This window comes from Phyllostomus discolor, chromosome 13 (genome assembly GCF_004126475.2).
Source record: "Phyllostomus discolor isolate MPI-MPIP mPhyDis1 chromosome 13, mPhyDis1.pri.v3, whole genome shotgun sequence".
NCBI lineage: Eukaryota > Metazoa > Chordata > Mammalia > Chiroptera > Phyllostomidae > Phyllostomus > Phyllostomus discolor.
Window position 1 is genome coordinate 33496951 of NC_040915.2, and position 27640 is coordinate 33524590.

Consider the following 27640-nt stretch of genomic DNA (forward strand, 5'->3'; position numbering starts at 1 on the left):
TGTGAGTGAGAAGGGCATGGCTGGGCCCGGGACCAGCTTCTCCCACTGGAAACCCCTTTCTGAGACGGGGCCGGGAGGCTGCTCTGAGACCCTGCCATTCACAGCAGGGTCCTTGGCCCAGCAGCAAGCCCCCGCCCCCACGCCTCACTCCCGGGACCCTGCTAAACACGCACAAGCTTGGCCGGATCCCAGGTCTGAACGAACCCGGGACCTGCGTTTCACTGAGACCCCCGGGTGACCCCTGTGCCCAGGAAGGAAGGTGCGAGGGGCGCTGCTCTGAGACACTGAGCACAAATGTGCTCGGAGCTGAACCGGCGGAAAAGAATCAGCCAAACTATGTATTTCATTTCCCCGCGCCGCAGAACGGTGGTAAAGCAACACCCTGTGTGAGGCCCCGCTGCATCCTGGCACACGTGCGGCCGCTTTAATCCGTGCAAGAGCTCCGCAGGTGAGTGTGGTCATTCCCATTAGCGGTGCGGCGGGGCGGGGGTGGGGGTCGGGTGCAGCGGGCGGCGAGCCCAGGCTTTCCCGCAGCAGAGGGCTGGGCTCTGGGGTGGCGCCTGGCTCCCGGGTGTGGGGGCCTGGGTACGTTATTTGATTTTCTGAACCCAGGTTCCTCATCTATCAAAAGGGGCTAATGCGACCTATTGCAGAGGGTGACGATTAAGAGCATCGTGTGAGATAACGGGCTTACTGCTCCTCAGAGGCCTAGCATTGCCGACGTGAGCAGTACCTGCCAGTACACAGGAAGCCGTGGCTGCTGTGCCTTTGTTTTTTTTTTGTTTTTTGGTTTTTTTTTTTGTAGCACTGTGGCATCCCACGGTCACCCAGCCAGTCAACGGGAGAGCTGTGGTGTCTGGAAACAGATAAACGCCTGAACTGTGAGCTTGGCTTTGTGGGTGTCTGGGGGCTGCTGTCCCTCCGCCTGGGTGAGCTCCACGCCCAGAAGAGAGGCAGGCGGGGGCACAGGCCCGGGGTGGGCAGCCACGGGACCCACAATGGAAGGAGCCCTTGGGTCCAGCCGGCTGCAATTCACAGGCGAGGGGCCTGCGGCCAGGAGAGTGGGGCCGCTCAAGGTAGCGCAGTCAGCTGGGAGCAGGCTCCAGGGCGCCCCGCCTGGCGTCCTTCCCGACCCGCACCCCATTTTGCCCTGTCCTGGAAATTCAGACCGGGACCCTCGCCCCTGGCGATCACGGAGCTTGCCAATGGGCAGTGAATGCAGAGGCTGAGAGCGTGGTTTTTGGAACCAGTCGGCTCGGAGCTTTGCATCCCAACCCCTCACCTCCTGTCCCCAGTTTTCTCAGAGGTAGAATGGGGGTCCCTTCAGGACCCACCTCCCAGGGCTTTGACAAGGAGTGATCTAGGTAATGTGTGTGCCTTGTTTAACATGCTGTCAGTGCACAGCGGGCACTAAAAGAACGCGGGCTGCCAATATGGCTGTTGTCACTGTCACCACCACCGTCACCATTGTTACCATCAATCACATTGGACCCCAGACCTGCCTGGGCCCAACAGCTTCCTAAAGGTCAGAGCCTCGGTTCCAATTCACCTGGAATCTACAGGATGTTCAGAATCCAGAGGGCAAAGTGCAAACCTGCGGTGCGCCCGGTAGAGGCCCCCTGGGGGCGCTCCTGCCCCGACGCTGAGGGCCAGGCCGGCTTCGTAATGGCCCAGGTGTGGCCGGAAGACACCTGCACCTTCTGACCTGGCTCCACCACTTCCAGACTCAGGCCAGAGTGAGAGAGAAGGAAGCCAGGCTCAGGATGAGAAGTGGTTTGTCTTAGTTTTCAGACGACCCCACCCGCCTCATACGGTGATTACAATTAGAGGAGGGGACACGTGTATCAGGTCCGGTCGAGCGCCCGGCCCACGTCGATGCTAAACAGGCAGCTCCACACCAGCGGGGGTGGGGGTGAGACAGAGGTGGACGTCACAGGTCTAGGGGAGCAGCTGGCGGTGTGACAGCTCAGTGTGTCACAGCCTCAGAATCCCCGTGAAACCAGCAACTGCCACCTGTTACTGTACCTGGTATTAGGGACCAGAGTGCAAAGCTTAAGGTAAAAGGTAGTGTGTGCCAGCTTACCGAGGGCTTCCTGGACACCAGGTACCGCCTGCAGTTACTTTATTCTCACAGCGAACCTGTGAGGCAGGTCGTGGTGCACCGGCAGGGAGGCTCAGATGAAGCCATCGGCACCTGCTGCACAGCTAGTGAATGGAGCGGCCTCGCTCTGTCACTCGCAGCCTGAGTTTTCTCTGCTGAATTGGTGCAGGGCAGTCTGAGGACTCAGGCTGCCTGAGCACGCCTGCCGAATGCCTGCTCTGCCCTGTAGTAGTCCTCTGCGTGTGCGTGTTGTGTGAGCATGTGCACATGTGTGTGTGTGTGGGTGAGGCGCATGGGTTTGCAACTCCAGTGAGTCTGAGGCCCTGGGGGCAGCTGCCTGGGGAGGGCTGGCTGGCCGGCCAGAGTCACAGGGGATGCATTGGCTCTGCTGTCCGGCCTGTAGGTGGCACTCTGACACTGTCAGCTGCAGGCACAGCTCCCGCCTGGGAACTCCACCTGGGAGCCTATCCCCCAGAGTGAGCCTGCCCCTCAGCTGGTCACTGCACACACCAGTCCCCCAAGGAGGCTGGCTCCGTCCCTCTCAGCCGGTGCCAGGGCTGCACACCCGACGGGCACGGGCGGTGCTGAAACTCTCGGCTTGTCCGGTGCATGGGAATGGGCACCCCGGGAGGCCGGACTCCGGGAGGGTCCCAGCGAAGAGCTTTGCCGACCCCCCTCTGGGAGGGATCCTGAGGGGCCAGCTCACCAGGAGACCTTCCGGGGCAAAGGCAGGGCTCTGAAGTCACACAGTCCTGGGTCCCATCCTAACCCTTCTGCTTACAGGCTTGGGGACACGGAGTCAAGCCCTCTCAACAGCCCGAGGCCCAGTAGAACAGGAGTGTGGCTGGCAAATGCCACTTTGGGGTCACCTGGGAAGTGGAGTCCTCCTTAGCCTGGCACACACCATTCCACGGTGGGGCCTGGGGGCCTGGGAGGCACAGGGCCCCTCCTTGGGCCGCAAACGGAGCGGGCGAGCGCCCTGTCTCACCTTGTAGCCGTAGGGGCAGGCGCAGCGGTAGAGCTCCACGGGGTCCTGGCTGCACGTCCCGTTGTTCTTGCACGGGCTGGAGAGGCAGGCGTTGCACTTGGCCACGATGCTGATATCCACCGGCCCTGCGCCGCGAAACCACGGAGCGTTGGTGGCAGGTTCCCCCAAAGGGCTCACTGTCACCCCTTCCTTCCCCTTGGCTCGGACCCCTCCTCAGCCAGCTGCCAGCCCCTCCCCATCTCCCTGTGCAGAGAGCGGGCGGCTGGCCCTCTCCAGCCAGTCCATGCCGTCCCGCTAGAGTCCCGTGCGCTCCGCTGTTGTCCAGCGGGGGGAGTGCACGTGGGCCAGCGTGCAGAGGCACCTCTGCAGTGAAATCAATTACTGTAATTAGCCCGATCCGATTTTGGGGCTAATCTGCAAACAATGTACCGTAATTAGTAACACCCTTGTGTATCTTTTTTTTGTTGTTCTGGAAGCTCTGGTTCTAGGCTCCACCGGGACCTGGTACGTCTCCAATCCCCCGAAACCCCCTGCTCCGCCCCACCACGGGCAGGTCTGTGCCAAGCGAAGCACACAGTGTCTGGGCCCAAGAGGTCCTGCTTGCAGAGCCCTCGTTGGCAGCGGGAGGCAGACACAGCCCCAGAGGGCAGCAGGGGGGCCGACAGCGGAGGGCAGGCTGTGCTCGGGGACGTTCCGCACCCACGACAGTTTCACCTGGGTCCTGGTCTTGTAATCAGGCCCTACTTAATGTTAGGACTTTTTGTTTTTTTATTAAAGATTTTTATTTATTTATTTTTAGAGAGAGGGAAAGGGAGGGAGAGAAACATCAGAGTGGTTGCCTCTCACACGCCCCCTACTGGGGGGACCTGGCCCGCAACCCAGGCATGTGTCCTGCCTGGGAGTCAAACTGGCGACCCTTTGGTTTGCAGGCTGGCGCTCCATCCACCAGCCAGGGCTAATGTTAGGACTTTAAATGGCCCTGAGACAGCAGTCGTCAATGTGGAGACTGGGCTAGGTTTAAGCCGGTGTGCGTGTGACCGTTTTCCAGCTGGGGGAACCGAACAGCCCGGCTGAGAGGCTGCATCCAGGGCTCAACCCTGGCCTCACATTAGAACAGGGAGACTGTGTGTCCCAAGGACCCAAAGACGTTTTAGGGGGGTAATTAAAGTGTATTGATAAAAAAATATTAAGGCTCTAAGAGGTGTGCAATACATCTGGAAAGTAAAATTTTGAAAACAAAAAACAAAAAACAAAACAGTTTCCCCAATAGTCAAAGACAGACAAAATATAAAGAGATTTTTTGCGCCTGTTGAATTAGTGATGATTACGAAATGAGATAAAATAACACAGGAGTGGTGAAAAATGCACCCAAGGGGTGCTCGGGGGGTGAGCTGCTTACAGCCCTCTTGGGAGACGAGTTTGGCAACACCTTTAAGCACCGTCCTGGACTCCGCACAGTGGCTTCTCTTCTCCGAATCTCATCCAAGGGCACATTACAAACAAAGACCTCCGTGCACTGGCGGTGAGGAAACCACGGGGAGCACCCGGCAGGTTCAGAAGGAGCTGGTCAGAGGGGCCGTGAGGCGACATCGCAGCCTGGTGCTCAGGCGTGTGGGCTGTGGAGTCCGAGAGACCTGGGGTCCTGCTGACCGTGGCCTTGAGAAATCATTTAACCTTGGTCAGCCTCAGTGTTTTCCTTTTTAAAAATGAGGGTGATTCAGGCCTGGCTGGCGTAGCTCAGTGGATTGAGCACAGGCTGCGAACCTAAGTATTGCAGGTTCGATTCCCAGTCAGGGCACATGCCTGGGTTGCAGGCCACGGCCCCCAGCAACCGCACATTGATGTTTCTCTCTCTCTCTCTCTCCCTCCCTTCCCTCTCTGAAAATAAATAAATAAAATCTTAAAAAAATTACACTCAACTTAAAAAAATGAGGGTGATTCTAGTGTGTACCCCACAGAGGTGCTGAAGAAGATAAATAAATGCGTAGAAAGTGTACATTTAAAGAAGCACCACCTGGAAAAGCAACACCTGGAGAAGCGCTTAGCACAGCGCCTGCCGCACGGGAAGCGCCCAGTCGTGGTCTGTTCTCGCGGTGATGCGGTCGGTCAAAACCACACGGGCAAGTTTGCGGGGGAAATTCGTGTGCTTTAGGGATGTTGGATTAAAAACATGCAGCTTAAAGAATTTCTCAATCACGCGAAAGTACGCGGAGAAGGAAGTCAGCAGTGGGGACGTGTCACCAGAGGGACTTGGGGAGGGAGGGACAAAGGTCCACATCAATTTCAGCCCCAGCCTCTGTGTGTGACCCACGGAGAAGCAGACATGGCAACGGTTTTTGGGGTGCCTTCTGCTGAGATGGCCGGCTCTGACAGGCTGCCGGGGGCAGGGCAGGCCCCGGGAGGGGGTGAGGGAGGGGCGGGGGAGGGCAGGCGGCAGCGGCACCTACCTTTGCACTGGAACCGGTGGGTGGGGGTGGTGAGCAGGAGCCGGTCGGCCATGGGCTCGGGGCTGCTGCAGCGGGCAATGCCAGGCTCCTTGTAGCCCGCCTTCACCCACTCCGACAGCCAGCGCAGGCTGCAGTCGCAGTGCAGCGGGTTGGTTCCCAGGGCCCTGGGGGGCAGAGCAGGACGTCAGGGTCCCCCCGCCCACTTGGCCCATGGGCTCTGTACCCTTGCCCTTCCGGAAAAGCAGAATTCTCGGACTTTGCCTAGATTGGGGGAGTTTGGCCTGAGGACCAGTGGACTCCCAACCGTACCTCTGATCCCTGGAGATGTTTCAACCCCCAAGGCCCTCCCACCTCTGAGGCTTTGTTCTCACCCATCCCAGCAAGCAACCCTGAACTCGGCCTCAACCCTGGAGCCCCCAGGAAGCCTCCTGGGCCTCTCATCTCATTACCCGGCTCTCCCCCACACTGGAGGGCCCGCCGGGGGACCCACTCTGCAGAGAGGCTGTGACGCCCAGCCAACTGAGGGGGCTCGGAGCACACCACCCTCCGACAAGGAGGATACTCTGGGATACTGGCTATTTCAAACTGCAGGCACTGGAGAATCAGCGGATGCAGGAAGGGCCCTTTGACGTACCCCCTTCCACCTAAAAGCAGCCCCCTTGCCCTGAGAAAGGCCCCTCCCCGCCCCGGAGACCGGGAGTCTCTGCACCAGCAGACCCGCTGAAATGACCCCGACCTTCCAGTAGCTTCCCGCACGTATTTCCTAGTCCCGGTCCCACAGATTGTGGCCCCCAGCTCGAGCCCCTCTATCTTCCCAAAGCCCCGCGATGTATCATTCCTGGTGCCAAAAGGTGTCGAAGCTTTGGGCCCAAGGGCTTCTTCGGGTCATTTTCCTTCTGAAGACCCCCATGGGCACGTGAAAATATGAACTACATAGGAGTATGCCTTTCTCCTCTTAACCAGTCTCAGGCCAGGTCAGTGGGCAGGCCAGCCGGAACCTGCGAGGAGAAGCAGGGGTCTCCTCCCCGCCCACTCAGCCTGCAGCTGCGGGGCGGGCGTGGTGCTGCCCCGAGCAGACACCTGCCGAGAGGCGTCCGGGAGGAAGGTGCCAGAACTTCCCTTTTTATCATATCTTCTAACGTTTCTGTTCTCAGTGTTTTACAACGTGCACACCTGTCAGCATATGCGTGCAAGGTGACACTAGTGAGGCCACGTGGAGTGGGCTGCACACTCAAACACGTCCCCTGGCGGAGAGACATGCAGTGACCCAGAGTGAGGGGCCGCAGCGTCCCCCGTGTGTGAGGGGCAGGGGGCAGAGGCGGAGACTGCGTGCTCTGGAGCCCGGGCAACAGGCCACGGGCCGGGCACTCCTGGGACACGTTTTTTTAGCCCGTCTGTTTCGGTTTCATCGTGTGTAATATGGGGAGACGAGGGCTCGCTGCGGCAAGAAATAGGTGAGAGAATTCATCTGAAGTGTGGGGCGCCTGCTGGGAGCTTGATCTCGGTGCCTGCGGAATTTGGGTTTGCGTTGTTCACACGGTGGATGAAGCCTCTGCAGGCGGCTGCAGCACAGAACACGCACCGTGCGCCGCGAGGGCCCACCGATGGAAAGCACGCTCCCCGCGACAGAGAGAACAGCCGCTGGGTGCGAGCGGGGCCACCGTGAGCGGGGCCCTCTGATGGTGCTCTGGGTCAAGGGGGCCCGCGGCCCGGACAGGCACGGCTACTTACAGGTGGGAGAGGGACGTCAGGTCGCGGAAGGAGCCTTCGGGGACACTGGAGATGTCGTTGCCATGGAGGGTTCTGAGGCAGAAGCACAGAGGCGAGGTCAATGGAACAAATTTGAACTCTGCTCCCCTGGCATCCCGGGCTGGCCCAGCCCTCCCCCACCCCCCACGGAGTCTCCCTGGGAGCCCCCTGCCAGCACCCGCAGGTGCACGTCCTTGTGGCCGGTGCGTGGATGTCTCCATGCCCAGCTCAGTGCTGGGACCTCAAGGGTAGAGGGTTTGGGAAAGGAGAGGATGGGCTTCTGAATCGAACAGGCCCGGGATGGAGCCTGTCCCTTTGGCTGTGGAACACATGATAAGTCACGTCACTTCCTGGGCCTCCGTTTCTGCGCCTGAGAGATGGAGAGGTGTCCGCCCGCTCTCAGAGACAACGTGAAGAACTGTGGTTGAGACCGTAAGCTCTGGGGCCGGGCTGCCTCCATTCGGACCCTGGTTCTGCCCCTTACCAGCTGTGTGACGGAGGGCAGGGTCGCTGCCCTCTCTGTGCCCCAGCTTCCCATCGTCAAACGGGAACCAAAGTGCAAAGACTGGCCACCGAGGGTGGCTGTGGGTGCGTGAGTCCATGCAGAGCCCGTCCCTTTCTAGGCACCAAACGATCAGCCTGGACTAGTGTTCGTGAGCGGGCCTTGAAGGCGGTCTGGAACAGATCGGGAAACTGGTTCCCCTTTATTCACTCGGGGAGATCTGTGGGACAGGGAAGTGCTATCCTCCGGCTCCGGGGAGAGAGGAAGGTGGGCCCTCGGCTGCTGCGGAACCTGCCTGGGGGCCTGGCCCCCATCCCAGTGGGGACCCACACGCAGGGGTCTGGCACTCGTGTGCATCTGTGTGTGCTTTCTAGCGGCTCGTCCGAGGGCCCCGGGCGACCTGCTTGGTGTTGATCACACCCCTCTGCGCCCTGCGCTGCAGCAGCCAGGAGCTATTCGCACCTGCGGGGGGCTGACATACGCCGAGCTCTCGGTGAACGCCTGGAGGACGGGTCCGGGAACAGACTGAACGAATGTGGCTTCGCTGCTCAAGGAACCACAGGAGCGAGTCCCCGGTTCCTAGGCTGTGCCCCCACTGAGGGCGCAAGCACCGACGGCGCACCCCCAGTCCCCAGGCGGACGGCTCCCTTGGGGTCTGGCCTGTGAAACGGAACTCACAGGTGCTCCGAGGCGTCTCAAGTGGCTGCCGGGCACAGACCCCTGCGCTGAGGAGGGAGCCCCAGTGAAACGGAGGGGAGGCTAGCCTTGACTCTGGGGGCGTACACAGGGCAACGGCGCAGGATTCTGCTCTCGTTTCCCCGCCGCTGATGCGAGCCGGCCCCGGCCTCCAGCTGGAACAGAGGCTGCGGAGCAGGCTGAGCGTGACGGCTCGCCCACGGGCAGGTTTCTGGGCCCCGTTCCCAGAGACTGAGACGGGGCTTGGGGGCGGGGGCTAAGAGGCTGTGTTTCTAACAAGCTTCGGGGAGATGCCAACGTTCCTGGTCCTCTGAACCACGTTTAGTTGCCTCAGGTTGTCATCTCGTCCCCCTCTTCCCCGAAGCCGCGCCTCCTGCCCCTCCGAGGACAGCATGACCAGCATGACGAACGAGAGTGGTCCCCCGGGTGTTCAGGGAGCGTCCCGCACTTCCCAGCACGTTATCAGCATCGTCGAGTCTAATTCAAGTGGGTGTCTATGAATTGCGCCGGCCCCCGCCTGCTCCTAACTTGGAGGACTTCGTTGCTGCTTGCTCTCTGGCAAAGGCTCCAGAACTTCTGTTCATCATCTCTGAATGAGGCCCGGGCCCCTGGAGGGACACGGAGCCCTGGTTCAAAAACACCGGATGGCCAAAGGCAGCCCTGGCGCTGGGGCTCCTGCAAGTCACGCTCCCGTTCATCACTCGCGGAGCTGCCGAGGTCTCTGGAAACGGCAGAGTGACGGGCCGTGATTTACTGGGACGACGGTGCCACAGAAACCTGCCTACGCGGCAGGTTCCCGCTCCCGCAGTGGTCCCCGAAGAGGGGCTCTCGCACGTCTAACCACCATCCTGCAGGATGCAGGGACGCGGGGCAGGTGCGCCCTCCCAGGAGCACTGAGCGCTCCGCCCTTCTCCCCGCCCGTCTCCCTCCCACCTCCCAGGGGCTGAGCCCCCACAGACTCCACTTCGGACGCCTGAGGCTCCGTTTCCCCTCCTGGCTCTTGGGGGTGTTCAGGGCAACCTTGGGGCTTGGGGGTTGCTGACGCGGCTACATCTGAGCACGGAGAGGACAGGACTATCTGTGTCAGCTCCCAGCTGCCTGAAACCACCCCAGGCACGCTGTGCATGTGCTGGGTGCCAGGGACCGGCCTCACTCCGCGTGTGGGTCCGGGTGGGTGCATTCCCTTCTGAGTGTGCTGGGCCCTCCCAGGCCGCCAGGGTGAGGGAGTTAAGGTCCGGAGTCAGGCTGCCTGGGTTCAGATCCCTCGCTGACCACCCCTGGCTGCCTGAGCCGAGACCGTCTTTCTGCGGCTCAGTTTCGTCATCTCTAACTTGGAGTCGCTCTTAGTATTTACGTGTTGTGGTTATCTGTTGGGGGCCGTGGGTGATTTGCCTTCACTCTCCCAGTTTCTGTAACAGCTCTTCCCTGTTCTTGGGGGCATCACTCCCCACCCACACAGTCCTAGAGGTTTGGCCTCATAGGCAGCGCTACGGCCCAGGGCTGCCCAGTGGCCGCCACAGTGACTGGCTTGAGGTGGCGTCTGTGACCTCCGAGGGCCAGTGAGAGACATTACTGTGACCTCCGAGGGCCAGTGAGAGACACTGCTCTCTGACAGTGGCCTCGGGGCACCCGCACCCAGCCCTTAAGCCCCAGGTCTGCCGCTGACGTTTCCGTCACCCTCGGCCGAATTCTCTCTACACTGCAGGGGGTCTGGCCTGACTTTCCCTCCCCGTGGGCGGGAGATGCCTGCTCGCTGCTGCCGTGCTTCCTCCACTAGGGGTGTGAGGATTGAAGGGGCCATGCCAGTGGTCCCAATGGTGCGGGGCTCCAGCCAGGGCAGCAAATCAGAAGCCCTTGCTCACATCGGCTCTGATTGTTGTCAGCATTGCCGCGCCCCCTCCCTTCATGCACGTGTCCTGGGGCCAGCCTCTGAGCAGCACCCACACGCCGAAGAAACCTGCAGGTGAGCAGCCCGCAGGCCTCAGAGGCAGCTGCGAGCCCATGACGGGACCCCAGGTGGGGAGAACACACCCACGTTTGGGCAGCCTGACCCTGTGCCCCCCGCCTTCCTCTCCTGTCTTTCATTTCGCCCACTCTTCCCTTCTCATCCGCGGCCTCCCTGGGCAAGCAGGCAACACGTCATTGTTAAAGAGGCCATGTCCCTCCGGTCTCCAGGCAAAGCCTGAACTGGGGGGCGGTACAAGTAGGGGGCACCGCCTGCTGGGGAAGGAGGCGGAACGGGGCACGAAAGGGCCAAACCAGGACCGTGGTTTCGAGGCCAAAGGAGACTCCGTTGGGCTCCCCAAAATCATCCAATGTTCAACAGCTGGTCAGACGCGGGATGGGGCTGGCTGAGACGGGAGTGAGCTCTCGGTCTCTGAAGGAAATCAAGCAAACAGAGCCCTTCGCGGGGAGGCTGTAGGGAGGACCTCTGCAGTCCACAGGGCAGGATGGACGGCCCCGTGTGCACAAACGGCAGACGCAGCCTCACTACAGGGACTGGGAGCGGAACATGCCGAGCATGACGGACGGTGACCCACTCGCCCCCTTGAGAGCGCGCGCCAGTCAGCCCTCCCAGCGCTGACCGGTTCCAGGTGGCTGCCCTGCGGCGGGGGCTGGGAGTGGCCGCTGGGACCACCCGCACACCAGGCACGAGGCTTGGTGTGGGGCAAAGATCAGGGAGCACACAGGGCCCTGAAGAAGAACGGGGAGGATGTCCACGAGAATGTTCTCACCTAGTAGCTGCTTTTAGGTTAGGCGCCAAGTGGGAAAAGCTGTTTCACACAACGCTTGTCCTCGGGTCCCCTGACCACCACCCGGTCACATCCCTGAGATGCATTCAAATCCCCCCACCGAGACACGCATACACACACATGTGCACACACACACACACACACGTGTGCATGCTCACGCACCAGGCCTCTCCTCCTGCTTTCCCGAGCACTTTCTGGCCTTTCTCTGTGGCTGAATCTTGAGGCCCACTCTCCTCCCCCACCCCAAACTGCCAGCATCTCTGGGTCTCTGGTTATTTCTGAAATTGTAATTGAAAGAATGAAACCCTTTAGAAGCGAGAAAATACACAGATGCTCACATGTAGTTGCAAATATTGCAATTCCTGATTTCCAGAAACCAAAAAAACCCAACAAAGCCCCAAACCTGTCTCTTTGCCCTCACTCGCTCAACAGTACATCGGCTCCTGTCTTCACTCATCCTCAGCTCCGCCTTCATTTAGCACAGAAACGACAGCACGAACCGTTAGCCGTGATCGCTTTTCTCATTGGTCCACGTTCCCTATGTTCCTTCACACGTATGACTGTTTGCAAGTTGCCGTTGTAACGTACGCACACTCGAGGGTTGTTTTTCCACGTGGCGCTCCGTGGTAAGTGCTGCCCCACGCGGCCGTGTGGCTCCCGTCTTCCCCCCGCGATCGCCCCTCACCGACCGGCTTGCCTTCAGCACTTCCCCACGGAGGCCCTTGCAGGCCGTATTCAAAATTTAGGTGGAAAATAACAGTGCGGCCACGATCGTAACGCACAGAGCCTTTCCCACATTTTGGATTATTCTCCAGCATAAATTCCTAAGTGTGCAGTTACTGGGAGAAAAGATACAAATATCGTAAAAGAAATGTAGCCTATAAACATTTTGATTTTCCCTGGATTGGCCCTCATGCAGAAAATGGTTGTTCCCCACTGAGGCAGCTGCTCAGAATGAGGGCCTGAGACCCCTTTCAGTTATGCTAGCCCACGATGCTAAAATCACCACGCTGCTCTGGGTGGTGTGGCTCAGTGGATTGAGCGCTGGCCTGCGAACTGAAGGGTCGCAGGTTTGATTCCCAGTCAGGGCACATGCCTGAGTTGCAGGCCAGGTCTCCAGTAGGGGGCGCATGAGAGGCAGCCACACATTGATGCTTCCCTCTCGCTTTCTCCATCCCTTCCCCTCGCTCTAAAAATAAAATCTTAAAAAAATAAAAATAAAATCATGGTGCTCAAGCCCTACTGGTTGTTAATTCAAGAAGCAGGCCCAGCGTGTGACATGTTCACGGGCACCTGACGAACTGGAGATTGTGGAGGTTCCGGAGTGAGATGCCCTGTGTGCTGAGGAAGGAGAACGCAGGGTGAAGTTCACACCCCCACCCCCGCCCTGGCGGATGGACACACAGATGGACAGGCAAGCGTTCTCCTTCTGCCTCGTACCTGTTGCATTGTCCCTTTGCCACCCAGAACTACCCTAATTACGAACACATGCGTAGAGATCCCATTCAAGTTGGCCGGCCACACCCCCCGGCGGCACACCCACGCACGGAACCGGAAGACTGGGATGGGAGACAGCAGGTTGGGATTGTGGGGGGAGGGATGGTGGCAGGTGGGTGGGGGAGCCGGTCCAGCCTCAGCCCTGGCCGCCGAGGTGAGCCCACGTCCCACTGTGTTCAACGGGAAGCAGGGACACGGTTCTGCTGATGTTTCCATTCTCGAGGCCCCGGAGAGGGTGGATAATAAATAAGTGACAATAACAGATGGCACACTGTCGGCGCGGGCGCTCCTCTGCCCCCAGAGAATTGATTTTTAATAACAGCGCAGATGACATGCGGCAGAGCTGTCGCCGACACCGGCGTTCTGGGGGCCTGTGTAAATCACGCCGGCCTGGGGGCCTGCAGTGGGCCCGGCGCTGGGCGCTGTCTGCCGACTGCCGCTGGGTGCTGGGAAGGCTCCCAGGGCTCCGAGCCCGGAGGCTGGGTCCTGCTGCCCCTGCCTGCTGGACCGTGCGCCACTTACCTCACCAGTCCGGCCTCAGTTTCCCCATCTCAAACATGGGCACACGGCTCTCCACCTCACAGCACTGTTGCACAGGTTTAAATGAGGCAATGGCCGTGAGAAGCCCCCCAAATACGGTTATCACTGTTCCAGTAATAATGGGCCAGGAAAATCAGGAGGTGGTGGGCTGAGGGCAGAGTGTGTGTGTGGCATCGCAGGAGCGCCCAGCCCCGCCCGCGGTTCCCGGCGCAGGAGACGGCGCATACTCACAGCACTCGGAGGGACCGCAGCCCGTCGAAGGCGTGGATGGGGATGCAGCGCAGCCGGTTGTAGCTCAGGATCCTGCGGAAAAGAGCACAGAGGTCGGCTCTTCCTGCCTCAGCTGCCCGGGGGTGGGGCTGTCCACACTGCGCCCCGTCAAAGCCAAGGCTTATCTTCCCCATTCGAATGGATGGACAAAAGTATCCTAACCTCAGAGGGAAGAGGATCACCTCCCAGCACCCCAGGAAGCTCACTGTGCCCAGTTTTCCCCCAGCAGGCCGGCCCCTCCCTCCACTGTCAGTCTGAGTGTCCACAATGAGCAGAGCTACTGGACACGGATGGGTCTGAGCGAAGGGCAACTGTGTGGGGGAGCCTTCCGCTGGGGAGGGAATCCACAAGGCCCAGAAGGTGTTCCAAGGAGGGCCTCCTTCAGAACTCGTTAGGCGCCAGGTCCGGCCCAACTGCCCGGGCAGGGGGCTTCACACCCACGTTAGTTTCCTCCCGATGGTGGTCTGCCCTGTGCAGGGGCAGCCACAGCTTTGAGGGCCGCTAGGGCAGAGGGCCCGGGCCCGAGGGGACGGGGGAAGGAACGGCGCAGGTGCGTAACGCCGGCACGCCACCGCACTCACAGGGTGGAGAGGTGAGACATGTTGCTGAAGGTGTGGTTGGTCAGCACGCCGATGCTGTTGTTGCTCAGGTCGCTGGGAAAAGTGAGACAGAGGGTCCCGTTTACTGTTGGCTGCATGTGCAGGGGGTCATTCCCAACTGTCACACGGGCCACCCATCCCTCCGCCCACCCACCCCTCTGCCCATCCACCCATGTACCCATGTATCCATGCATCCAGATGCTCTTTTATTCAATGTCTATTCAATCGCTCAAGCGATTGTTCAGCATCTGTCCATCACCCATTCATTTAGCTCTTCAGTCATCCTGACCCACGTCTATCCACCCATTCATTCGACCAGCAAAACAGAACACAGAAGATAATAATCTTTTCTGATTCTAGCACATTTCTTCCCCTGATCAATGCTTCTTTCGCTGCTGTCCCTCTGCCTTCCCTCCCGTCTGGCATTCATTTAATTCCCCTTATCAGACTGTCTCTCAGGGGCTGAGGTGGGTGGGAGCGTGGTCCTCTGTTAACGATGACCTCCGGCTTCTCCGCAGGGACAAGTCCCCGGGCAGTGGGCAATGGTGTCCAACCCCGGCTGCACACGAGAATCACCTGGAGCTTCTGCAGCCTCTGAGGCCCGGGTCCCACACCAGGAGTCTGATGTGATTGGTCTGGCGTGGGCGGGGGCATCAGGGTGCAAGAAGGCAAAGAGACTGCTCAGGTGATTCCCCAAACCAGCTGAAGCTGAGAGCCACGGCCCTGGAGCAGAAGGTTCTCTAGGGCAGTAGGTCTCCACCTGCGTCCCCCTAGCGACGTCTGATGACATTTGGAGACATTTTTGGCTGTCACGACCAGAAGAAGGAAGCTATTGGCATCGGGTGGGTAGAGGCAGGGATGCTGCTAAAACTCCCACGATGACCACAGCAGCTCCCACGGGCAAGAGTTATCTGGCTGCCCGCGTCCATAGGGCTGAGGCTGGGAAAGTCTCCTCTGGAGACTGGTTTGCGGCTTCCCTGGGAAGCCAGGCTGAGTGAGGTGACAGGTGGTTTTCTTCTGCCTTTCTTCAGTGGTCCCCCCCACCCCCCCGGTCCTGAAGGCAACGCTGTTTCATTCTGAAAGAACTTTCACTGTCCCCCGGTGGAGTGGCTCCCTGTGCCCCGGCCCCCACCCTGCCCAGGTCCCTCCTGGGTGAGGCGGGGAAGCTTTCGAGGGACGAAGCCCACAGACCGGCCAGACTCCGGGGCTGCCCCGATGCCCAGCAGCCCTGCCCCTCCTTTGGGGGTCTCCCAGGTCTTGGCTGACTTGGAGCTGGTAGCAGCCACCACCCAAGGGGAACTCAATTTGAAGCATCTACTTAGAATATTTTCTGGGCCATGAAAGAAAGAGGAAGAAGAAAAGTCCTTTTTTTTTTTTTGGACAAACTGAAGTGCAGCTATGGCTTGCAAGAAACTGGAAGGCCAGGGGCTCACCCCCTCCCCCCGTGCTGAGGAAGAAGGGGGTGTGGTGGGCAGCAGTGCCGGGCGCTGGGTGTCTGCCGGTTGTTCCCATGGTGCCAGACTGGGCACATCGGGCAGCCCGTTCCTGCCGGCTGCCTGTCCCCGCCCCACGGCGGGGGGGGGGGGCGCAGTGCAGAGAGGCTGAGAGCCTGCAGCACTGCTCCCCCACTCTCCATGTTCCCAACCTCCGCCGGGAGAGAGCATGGCAGTTCCCGCCCGGCGCCAGGCCTCTTACATCAGTGTCAGGTGCCGGAGGGCGGACAGCTCCCGGGGCACCGCCGTCAGGTGGTTTCCTTCCAGGTACCTGAAAGAGAAGTGCGGAGTGACGTCCGGCAAAGAGGCACCAGCCGCGTTCTCGCTGCCTCTCCGAGACACCGCCCCTGACATTCCAGGCTGGGTCGGGTCCTCCATTTACTCTCTCACAGCTTCCCCTCCCTCAGGGCACAGGCTGCATGCTGCCTTTGTCGTCCAGCATTTATTTGTGTGGTTATGTCTTTGCTGGGCTGCTAAGGTCCACGACGGCAGGGCTCGGGTCTACAACCGCCCAGTGTTGGATCCCCCCGAGGCTGCCTACTGACTGGCACACGGGAGGTGCTGAACAAACAAAGCGCCTGCTTGGTGCCCAGCCCTCACCATACCCTTACGTGGCAGGGTTTCACGGGGGAGGAAACGCAAGTTCAGAGACATTAAAACACTTGCCCAAGGTCACACAGCAAGCAAGTGGCTTATTGCACCCTTACGTCTCATCAGCATCCTCATGGGAGCCGGGGAGGTTCGGGGCCCTGGAGGAGGGGCACCCTGACTCTCACACTTCCGGGGCGTCTGGGCTCACCGTGCCGTTCCCCTGGGTTCCAGCCGGCTCTGACCGGTGCTGGTGCTGATGGGATCAGCCCCTCTTCCTGCTCAAACTCCTTCCCTGGACCCCACTGCTGAGTGGAGGGGCTATCTATCGGCCCACCCATCTGCGTATCTAGAGAATGTATCTGTTTAAGGGGTCGGCCCACGTCACTGTGGAGCAGGGCAGGCCCACAACCTGGAAACTCAAGCAGGGTTTCTGTTACAGTCAGGAGGCAGAATTCCCTCTTCTCTAGGAAACCTGGTTTTCTGTCCTTAGAGCCTGACACCGGTTGAGAGGCCCACCTCCACACTGCCGTGGGTCACCCCCTTTACTTAAAAAGCCAACTGATTGGACGCATTCACTGGACGTGCAAAGCCCCGTCCCTCAAGTCTCGGCCCAAACAACTGGGACGAACAAACACACGAAGCCACATCCCAGTCCCCGTCTCCCCCTCCGGGTCCTCTTCCCACAAACCCCCCCTTGACCTCGGCTTCCGGCTCCACGGACCTCGCCCTCCCCAGACGCCCCCGGCTCCTCTCCGGGTCGGGTCCAGCCCCTCGTCCCCCTCCTCGCCTCGTCAATGCCCCCAGACGCTGCTGGGATCTCAGCTCAAGCCTCCCTCCCCCGACGTCACCTCCCACACCCACGGGGGACAGGGCAGGTTCCTGAAGCTTCAGGTGCATTTGCTTCAAACCATTGAACCCCACGGTGACGTCCTTAGAGTGGTGCTGTGGTTAGCGGGGCAGAACCGAGTCTGTGTCGCTCCCCACAGCATCCCGTGTGTGAGCGAGCAGTAGGTGCTCAGGAAGCGGACGAGTGATGGGACCCCAGGGCTGTGTGTGTGTGTGTGTGTGTGTGTGTTTGTTGGGGCGGGGGGGAGTGGAGCTCAGAAGACGTGGAATCTCTCTGTAGGAAGCTCTTCATGACAACTCTGAACCCCGAAGCTGCCTGTATCAGCCCAGGCCCACCTGGGCTCGAGGGACCCTGTCGGAGGGCCGCGCTCTCGCCCACCGGCCTCAGACCCGGCGGGGTGTTTCCAGCGGGTTGACCTGTGTGCTGACCCTCACGTCAGTGCTCTGGCTCAGCCCTGGCACGAGTGCACCAGGACATGTCTGCCTCACGTGAGAACCCACACAGGTCCCTGTGAATGGATGCTCTCGGTCCCGCTGCGGGTCTCGAGGACCCGCTGAAGGGCGGAGGAGAGGGAGCAGCCGGGGGCTGCGCAGCTGAGGCACACGTCCTGGCTCCCGGCTCTGCTAGCTCGCGGCTGCTTGGCCTGGGACAAGGGACTCAGCCTCTCCGAGCCTGCGCGTCCTCGTCTGTAGCAGGGGCTCATAGTAATCGCCACCCTGAGGGGGCTGCAAAGACCGAGTAAGCGTCTCTGCGGAGAGCCCTCGGAGCGGTGCCCGGCACACTGGTGTTGAGTACACTCGGAACGTCTCCTTACGTGCCTGTGCACCGAGATCTCTCCAGCCGACAATACACACGGTTTCGGAGAGGCGGAGCCGTGCCCTGCGGTCTGCGCCCTGTGTCTACCCTCTGGACTGACGGTTCTAAGTGAGAGCCAGGCAGAGCCTCTCTCCTGTCCGCACGTCTTCCTCGGTGCCCCACCCTCTGGGGACGCCGCACCCTCCGGGGACAAAGAGCCAGCTCTGAGCTCAGCTGACGAGGACGTCCAGGTCCCTTCTCGAGTTCTCGGTGCGCTCCGCCTTCTTTCCATTCTGTGTGCTCCCTCTCGTGGCCTCTCGGCTTCTGGGCTTCAGGATCTTACCACCCTGTGGTTTTCGTAGGACGTGTTCTTCCTGCTCCTTTCCCCCCTTTGTTTTCCCGGGAGCTTCTATTCCACTTCCTCCCTGAATGCCTCCCAGTTCACTGGTTGGCTTTCTTACTGTCTTCCTCCCCTAGTCCAGGTTTCTGAGGTCGGGGGTCTTCTGGGTCCCGTCAGCTGCGGTTCTCCCAGCTCCCGTAAAGGTCTCTGGCACCATGAACTCAACAACCCGTGATGCAGTGAAGGGGGTGCTCTCAGCTCTGAGCCTGTGCTCGGGCCTCCCTCAGCCCACCCCCACCCCCAACGCTGATGGTCATGACTGCCCAAGAGCCTAGAAGTGCCCCCTACTGAAGCCATCTGCCAGGGGCCTCTCCGAGCCTGCGCTGGGACTCCTGAGTGCTGCTGTGCCCGGAGCCAGCCTGCTCTCCAAAGATGCGAGCAACCCCCTCCGGCGGGCGGCAGGGGGTTTCCGTCCCTCCCCCTGGGCCAGAGAAAGGCAGGGGTGTGGTCAGTGCCAGGCGGCTGCTCCATGAGTGCTCTGGGGGCCCGCCCAGTGCCAGGGGCACGGAGAGCGGCATTGCTGCAGAAGGGCCAGCTGTCAGGATGGCCCCAGCTGGGACCTCTGACAAGCACCTACAGCATCATGGCAGGGGTGCTGGCTTTGCCTGCTCCCTGCTTAAATGCAGGAGGCAGGCGTGTGTGCACATGTGTGTACACATGTGTGTGCATGTGCCTGCACTGCCAGCCTCTCCCCATGATGTCCTCAGACTGCACTACATTCCCCACAGAAACCCCTTCTTCCAGCGGTCATGCCTGGGGGACAGCAGTCATCCTTCCCTTCTCCTGTCCCGGGCATATCAGTGGTAGGACCACAAATCCAAGATCATGGTCCTCAGACCCGAGCCAGCATTGGAACTGCCTGGACCTTCAGCGGGAGTGGACGGCGGGGACGCTGGAGCCCGGCGCCCCTCCCTGGCCGCCGGGGAGACGCGGGCGTGCAGAGCTTGTTTCCAGGACTGGAAGGCCTGACGTTAGCGAACACTCCCTTCCATGGCAGCCAACAGATTTTTAGGGATAAATTCTCCCAGCAAGGCGGTCCTCAGTCCAGAAGGCTCACGGCTCCGCAGTCATGGGACCTTCAGAAGCGGACAAGGCCCTAGCTCCGCAGGGAGTGCTGGTGTCAGTGACCGTGGGGGCTGCGATGCCCCGCCTCTGCTTCCAACCAGCGCTCGGTGAGACGCGGTGGGCCTGCGTCTGATCCAGGAGCTTGCCGCTGAGACCCGGCGGGCGTCTCTGTGCTTTCTCGGCCTGCCCGTGTGCAGTGGCCTGGGTGGCTCTCAGAGTGGGGCCCGAGGGCCCCGGGGGGGGGGGGGGCCCCCAGGCCGCCCCAGGGGTCTATGAGGCTCAAACTATTTTTGCAGTTACATGAAACCACGGCTGTCCTTCCGGACTGTGTGAGCGACATGGCTGGTGCCTTAGTACGGACCCAGGCAGTGGCACCGAGTGGGTCAACGCCAGTTTCGTTTGAGAACGCCCCGGACGAAGGGCGAAAGCACTGCTAACTGCAGCGGCTCTCCCCCCTTGGGCGCTCGTCTCTGTAACATTCTGCGCGACAAACGGGAAGTGTGCGTGAGGCGTTTTTGCGGCAGGAGGAGAACGGTGGAGGAAAGGCACCCGGGTACCGGAGTTACGAGCTGAACCAGCCTTTTCGCCCCCTTAGGTGTGTGCTGGAAAGAAGGACCAGCAGGCGGGTTATTCCGAAATGGGTGTTTAGCAGACGCTTTCTCAAGAGTGAACGGGGCGAGCCTGTCCCTCCGAGAAAAACAGCCAGCATTGCCAATTGTTGGCGATGCTCAGATTTGAGCTTCCACAGTGAAAATTGAAGTCTCAGAAAACCTGTAACGGCCCCATGGGCTGGACAGCGTCCCCTTACGCGGAGACTTCTCTGAGGTGCGTGGTGGCGATAATGACGGCTGTGGCATGTTTGATGTCATGCAGTGCGGTGTGTCGGCCCTGGGAAGGACTGCGTCCCTCGGGGAGCCAGTCTTGTCCCAGCGGGCAGTGCGTGCCGTCACCAGGCCCCGCACGGGGGAAGCCCCTTTCCCAGTGCGCACAGAGCGGTGAGTGGGTTTTCATCCGGCAGCATGAGGGGTTCACGGGCCTGGGTTCACGCTGCACCCTGCAACTAGCCTTTCAGAAATGAGCGCTGTGTGGCGCTGGCTGATATTAGAGAGGAATATTTACAGTTACTCGGAAAGGCTAATGAAATTCTCCTCCCTTCCTCATTCCTGCACCCTGCTCCCTTGGCTGTGACAGAGGCCACGGCCTGCTTTGCCCTTTCTCCTTCTCAGGGCGTTGGACTTGATTTTGTTTGGGAAGCTGGCAGCTCCGCCCCAGAGCACCAGTGACCCCTGAATCTGGACTCAGCCCACGTCCCTCGACCTCCTGGCCACCGTGTCCGGGCCTGCCCGCTCTCACGTCCTCTGGGGTCGATTTTCCTGCCCTCTGCCCCCGAGTCTCCCCACCAGGAGAAGGGGGCAGGGACAGAGGTGGGGGCTGCTCTCCTTGGCGACCTTCGCAAGCCACGTCTGGTCCAGGGAAGGGCCATGATTTCCAGAGCAGGACACCAGGCCTCCTCCCCAAGCTCTGAAGTTTACTTTACAATTACAGCCAATTATCTGTGTTATTTCAATCCCCGTCTCGTGAGCTGGGGGGAGAAGCGTCCGCGGGCCTGTTTCCATGACATTCTCTTCTCCTTGACCCATGTCACTTGGCACTCAATCCGCCCACGACGGAGGCGCGCACCTGGGCCATTTTCCGCAGACCCGTGCCCCCACCCCCTACCGCAGCCAGCCCAGGAAGGTGGCAGGGCTCACTGCACAGGTGGCTTTGCCAACACACACCTCCAAGGACACGGCCTTGACCCAGACCCAGGGCCGCCGGGGGCTTCTTAGTGAAGACCGAGCCCTTTGTTTCTTCCCTTGGGCTGGGAGCCCTGGCCACCGTCTCCCTGAGGGACAGGAGATGCCAGGAGCTGCAACTCTCACCCAGGAACCTCTCTGCTCTCTGAGACACCGGGGCATTCAAGTCCCACCCCGGGGGCAGCACGAGAGCTGGCAGAGAGATGCTCCCCAGAGGGAGGCCTCTGAGCCCCTTTCTGTTGCCTGGGTCTGAGGGCACAGGCTGAGCTGTGGGGGAGGGGCGGCGGCGTGCCTGAGGCCTGGGGGGAGTGCATGCTGGAGGGGTGGGTGGGCGGGGGCTGGCTCTGGGTGGCCATCAGTCCCCCCTCCCCTCCTCGTGTTCCACCCCTCCCTTTCCGACCTCCTCCCCGGCAGCCTCCTCTGCCCTTCACACTGAAGTCACAGCAAGTGCGTGCTGAGCCCCTGCGCCTGCCGGACAGCGCCTCCCCGATTTCCCTCCGCTGCGGCTGCTGTCGGACTGCCAGGCTGGCGGGGAAGCTAGAAGGCGGAGGGCAGACAAGAGACACTGCCCCTGCCCCGTGTCACTTGCCAGGCAGAGGCATGGTGGGTGGGGGACAATGCTTCCTGTCCTGTGTGCAAGCTGCTGCCGGCGCCCCACCTCCCCCGCCCCCGGTGGAGGCTGTGCCGCCATCTCGCTGGGGCCCATTCACCAAGGGCTCCCCCAGGCAGCCTTGTGTGGGACACGGGGGTAAAGGGTGCCGGACGCGGGTGGGGCATCGCAGGGTGCCCCGAGGGGGTACTCACAGCTCTGTCACGTCCTTGGGGATGCCTCTGGGGAGGGCGCGGAGGCCCCTGTTGCTGCAGCGCACCACTGTCTCCACGCAGGTGCACTGCTCGGGGCAGCGCGGGCCCAGGTGACAGCTGCTCTCGTCGTTGCCTGTGGGGTGCCCGAGAGTGAGCGTGGCGGGTGACAACCCCCCACAGTGGGGACCGCCTCCAGGGAAGGGGCAGCTGTGAGCCACAGCAGGACCAGGGAGCCTGCTGGTCCCGTTTGTGGTGGGAGGAGAAGGACTGTGGGCCTGGGAGGGGCGACAGGGCTGCCTGACCTCCACCGCAGTGAACGGGAAACGAAGACCTAAAACCCCGAGTGACCAGAGTGTCGGACGGGAAACAGACCAAACGGACTGACCAGAGGACTGCTCGGGGTCCGAGACGGAGCCCTGTCCACTCTCTTCCTCCTCGTCCCCATCTCCCCTCTTCCCAGGACACAGTGCCTCTGGCTGGCGACTCTGGCCCCTGGCCTCCATTAACCTTTGACCCCCGTGCACCGACAAACCAGTTCCTCTGTCTCTGGATAATCTCAAGTCGACCGAGCAAAGACCTCTCTGGCTTGAATTTACGCAAACAAATGTGCCCTCCGCAACCCTGACACGCAGTGCCCTGGTCTCCGGGGGCGCGTGTGCCCCGCCCAGGGACAGGAAGCTTCCGGGGGCTCATCGAGCAGCCCGTTTCTCGTGGGCACGTGCTCCGAGCCTCGTCCCGACGCCGGCAGGGACTCTGGGGCCCGGGGCGCCCACACACAGTGGTGGTGCAGGTTGTGCACGGCCCCGAGGTGCCGGGTCACCTCGGGGAGGCCAGTCTCACTGTGGACGTGGGAGGTGAGGACATTTGGTCCCACAGTGTCTCATACATGGCTGTATGGTATTTTGTCGTCGTCACAAAATCCGAGCATTGTGACGAACCTCCGACTGAGGGAGGTGACACGTCTGTAGGAAGAGGCACGGACGGCCCGCCTGCGCTGGCACAGCCTCCAGAGCTCCGGCTGCCGGCGACTGGCTCGCAGGGGGATCCGATCTCAGGGGTGCCGGCCCTCACTCAGCACCTGCCGCACCCTCCCCACCTCTCTCGGGTCTTCCCTGACGCCCAGGTACTGGCCCCACACCCGCCCCGCCCCCCCACCCAGCTTCCTCACCTTCGCAGGTGAAGTCCTGGACGGCCACGTCCTGGATGGGGATCTCCTTGAGAAAGAACGGCTTCTGGCACCGGGGGTTCCCGCTGACGACGCGCCTCTTCCTCAGCCACTTGCCGAGCCAGGCCAGGTGGCAGTTGCAGTTGAAGGGGTTGGACAGGAGGTTTCTGGGAGGAGAGGGGGGCATCTCTGGGCGGCTACGCTTCCACCGTAGGCGCCGGCCCGGGTCCCGCGCGGTAACCCTGGGCCCAGGTCTCCAGGGAAAGGGGACGCAGCCTCTGCAGGGGCCGTTCCGGACCTTGGCTGATGGACATGACCGGGGTCCCCCCCCTCGTCTGCTGGGCCCCAGCCAGCCGTGGGAGCTGAGGGCTCCCTCCCACTCAGAGCCTTCACACACGAGGCCCTCCTGTGGGGGTGGACCCCTAGCGTCTGCCTGGCCGGCCCCTCCTCATCCTCCTGTCCTCAGCCCTCAGCAAAGAAGCTTCTCCTGAGCCCCCCCTCTGAAGGGAACAGGAACGCTCCCCCCCCCGCCGTCTTCCCCCTCACTCGCCGGTGTTCCCCCACAGCACCCATGAGAGCTGGTAACGATTGCCCAGTGGTGGCCCCCAAGGCTATCTGTCCATGTCTGGGTCTCCCGGCACCTGGGACCTCAGCACAGGCACTTTGTGCATGTCCATTGGATGCATAAAAGGGCCAAAAGGCCCTCGAGAGGCTGGGGTATCCCAAGGCAATGAAGAGCTTGGGGGTCAGACATTCCTGGGTTTGAACCCTGGCTCTGACCCTCGGTAGCTGTGCAAAGGTGGGCACGTTCTTGTGTCAACGCTGCTTCCCCTAACGCGCTGTGGCCTCACACACACCGCAGGGACCTTTCTGTGGGGCCCCTGGGGACAGGGAGAGAGGGAGAGTCAACCAGCAACGAGCTCAGCAGAGCCGCACGAGACACTGTGAGCATAAGCTCCTCCCTGTGGGGGAAATGCACTTCCCCTTCCTTGAACAGGCCGGCTTCAGAACCCAGGTCCGTGCTTGCCGACCCAACCCTGCTGGGTTTCCACACCCCTGCCGGCCCCCTTCCGCGGTGGTTCTCCACACCGTGAGCTCCAGGAGGCACCCGCCTGTGTGTCCTCGGCACCTAGGCGGTGCCCGGCACGTGAAGGGAGCCCGATGAGTGTTTATTAAGTGGACAGACAGAGGACCTTGGCCAAAGGGAGCTGGGAGGGGGAGGTGTGCGGGGCAGGAGCTCAGCATGGGTGTGCAGCGGGCCCAGGAGGGCTTACATGGTGGACAGGGAGACAAGCGTGGTGAAGGCTCCGGGGGTGACGGTGGCGATGCGGTTGTCATACAGGGACAGCAGTCTCACGGAGCTCAGACCAGCGAAGGTGTCGTTGCTCACACAGCTGATCAGGTTACTCCTCAGCATCCTGCAGAGAGAGGGGGTGGGGATGAGAGAGCACAGGCGCTATCCTTTCCCGCCCAGGGCAGGGCCGCAGTGGCGTGCATGTGCGTGCATGTGCATGCATGTGCGTGTACGTGTGAAGCGTGTGCCGACTCCAAGCCCTGTCCAGTCTCATTGCTGAGGTCTGTGCTGTGAGAGCAGGGCCTGGGTCCCCACGGGGGCCACCTGTAAGTGCGCGTGTACACGCTTGTCTGTGCATGCCTTATTTATAGCCGGAGTGGGGGTCACACATACGTGTGCATAGGCATGCATGTTGTGTGGGATTAGTGCGTGTGTATTTCTGGGAGGAGACGGGACATCAGCTTGTGTGTGTCTGCGTGTGTCTACCTTCATCTACATGCCATGCATGTCATCTTATGTGCATGTGTGCATGTCAATGCTCATGGGTAAATGTGTGTTCGTGTGCCTCTACCAGCATGTTTCTGGCATGAATCTATGCGTGTCTCAATAGTAGAGTGTGTGAGCGTGAGCATGTGTGTTGCTCGGCATGCTGCACCCTTTCCCGTCGAGGGCCGGGGAACGGCCGGGGCCTCTCTGGCCGCAGGAGGAAGGGACTCAGCAGGCCAGGCCCGTCTGCCGCCTGCCCGCCCGCCTTCGCAGTCCCTCTGACGCCCAGCCCGCCCTTCTCCCTCCCGGCCTCGGCCCCCGGCCCTGGCGCTTACAAGGTCTTGAGGCCGCTGAGGCCGCGGAACATGCGCCCGTGCACCGCCTCCAGCTGGTTCCCCGTCAGCATCAGCTCCTGCACGCCCGCTGCCCCGTCGAAGGCGCCCTCTCTCACCTCCTTGATCTTGTTGTTGCTCAGGTTTCTGGGAAGGGGGAGGGGGGGCGGGGTCAGGACAGATGCAGGGAGGGGGTCATTGCCCCGCCCTTGGAGTGAGGACTGGGCGGTGGGGAGCTCAGCCTCGGGTTTCTGGACCTTTGTCTTCAGCACCTGTGCCCCGTGCCCAGGGTGGGGCGGCAGGGACCCCAGTCTACACAGGTGGGGCCACCTTTGTGAAAACAGGCCGTGGGGCTTGAAGTCTTTTCCATGCCCTGGGGACTGACAGATTGAAAACACGGATTCTCAAACCTTCTTCCTTCAACAGATCCTCCAGCTCAGCAGGAATTCTTAAGAGAGGGGCGGGAGAAAAATATACACCAAGCCCCCCGCAACCCACGCAGGTTGGGCTTGTGCAGAACTTGCGGCATCTCCCTCGCTGAGACCCGAGATGTAGCGGGCACTTTCTATGGCGTTACTGTGCCCGTGGGAGGGGGCTGGCCAACCGAATCCCGTCAGATCCCCAACCCAAGGCCTACCAGACGGGTGTTCTTTTTATCATCGTGGCCTCACTTGACGGATACGGGGACGGAGGTTCAGAGAGTTTAAGCGACTCGCCCGCAGCCACACGGCTGAGGGACCTGGGCTGGGAAGCCAGGCTTTCGGGCCCACGGGGAGGCCTCCAGGGAGCCGCCTTCTCGCGGAGTGACACTCCTTTGCTGATGTGGACGTCAGCTTCCACACGCCACTGCTTTGTGGAGTTTGGGGTTTGCGGTGCTCTGGTTTCCTACGGTGGGCTCGGTCCGGGGGCTGGGAGCAGGCCCTTCCTGCCCACGCCCTCCGGCAGGGGCCCAGGGACTGAGAGGGACCGGGGAGGGCGGGGCCTCCGCGGGCCCCTGAGTTCAGTCCTGAGAGGCTTGGCAGGCAGGACGGGTAGGGCGGAAGGTGATGGCGTCACCACAAACTGAGGGAGGAACATCCTGGACCGGCCTTGGTGACCCCTGCCACTGGAGGGCAGCCTGTAGCTGGCCGAGCACCCTGAGGCTGTCAGAGCTGAGGGCGCACTAGGGCTGGGGCAGCTGGCCCGCAGCCACAGGGCACAGGAGACCCAGAGAGGAGAGGGCACTGCTCCAGGTCCCAGGGCACGGGAAGGGGAAGGGGCAGGGGAGACAGTGCCACAGCGTCCTGCTACTTGCGCTTCCCAGGTGCCCTCCTCGAGGGAGCTCCTGGCCAGGCCCAGCAGCCTCAGGGGCGGTGGGACTGGGTACCTCGGGGCTGCGTGGCTGCCTGCAGGCCGCCTGCTACCTTTCTAAGGGCCGGGCCTGCAGGGTGCTTGCTGCAATGCCCGCACCTGGGGGCAGGTATGGGGGAAAGAGACGGTGTCTCAGTCCCACCTTCTGCTCCCTCTGTCCTCCTCCTTGTCACCAACCTGCTCCCCTCCCCCACTTCCATCCTCCCAGGAACCGGGAGCCAACGTCTCGGAACCCCTCCCCCAAGGTCAGAGAGAGGCGGGGATCTCCTTAAACTCAGCCTGATTTTTTTCTTATCAGTCCTGCTCCCCTTGGTCCAGGATGGCCCGGGGATGCAGGCAATGCTCGGGGGGAGACTGCCAATGACCCCCAAATTGGACACCAGAGGCTCTCCCAGCAGCTATCACTCATTCTAATGCTGGGGAACTCGGGCCTGGCTCCAGGGAGTGAGGCTTCTTGGGGAATTCAGGCAATGAAGAGGAGTTATTCCCACTTCCTGACATCTGTTTCTTTAAATGAGCACAATTAACATCCCATTACCGCAAGGCTTGTGAATTGGATTTCCTCGGGCTGGGAGGGTGGAAACCAGAAGGAGAGTACAACAGGGGGTGGACTTTTCCAGAAGACCAGGCTGCTGCTCTCTCTGCAGCCACCGAAGGGCTGTTCAAAATGCAGGCAGCTTGGGCTGGGCCTCGGGGACCGCAGCTTGGGGCAAGCACTCGGGACACGGAATGAGTGTGTCGGGCCTTCCGCCCCTGGAAGGATCCTGCTCCACACTCTGTGTCTCATGAGAATCGAGAATGGAGGGTCTTACACCGGAGAGGGTCTGGGAATTCCCACCCCAGGCCCAGGGTGGTTCAGAGGAGTGCAGGCGGGGGGTGGGGGTGGGGGTGGGGTGGATCTGCGGCCGCTGTCAGCTGCCAGGTGAGACTTCCAGACCCTCACAAGCACGGAGGGCTCTGGAAAGTCTCTCCTCCAGGCCCTGTAGTTCTGCTTAAAGCCCCGTCCGAGAGGGCCACACGGCGGGGAGAGGGCTAAGGGAGTTTTTCTGGAAACTGAGGAGAAAGCTGGGACGGAGCAGA

General features: G+C 61.2%; 1 protein-coding gene across 1 annotated transcript in view; it reads right to left on the minus strand.

Moving 5' to 3' along the window:
• Positions 1-27640, minus strand: part of SLIT3 (slit guidance ligand 3) — a 518212-nt gene that overhangs the window by 21939 nt on the left and 468633 nt on the right. The window contains exons 17-26 of the mRNA XM_028528159.2: positions 25214-25357; positions 24373-24516; positions 23102-23265; positions 21934-22066; positions 15838-15906; positions 14125-14196; positions 13505-13576; positions 7268-7339; positions 5537-5700; positions 3090-3214 (exon numbers count right to left, since the gene is read on the minus strand). Of these exons, the coding sequence (XP_028383960.1) occupies positions 3090-3214; positions 5537-5700; positions 7268-7339; positions 13505-13576; positions 14125-14196; positions 15838-15906; positions 21934-22066; positions 23102-23265; positions 24373-24516; positions 25214-25357 (1159 nt within the window). The remainder of the gene's footprint in view (positions 1-3089; positions 3215-5536; positions 5701-7267; positions 7340-13504; positions 13577-14124; positions 14197-15837; positions 15907-21933; positions 22067-23101; positions 23266-24372; positions 24517-25213; positions 25358-27640) is intronic.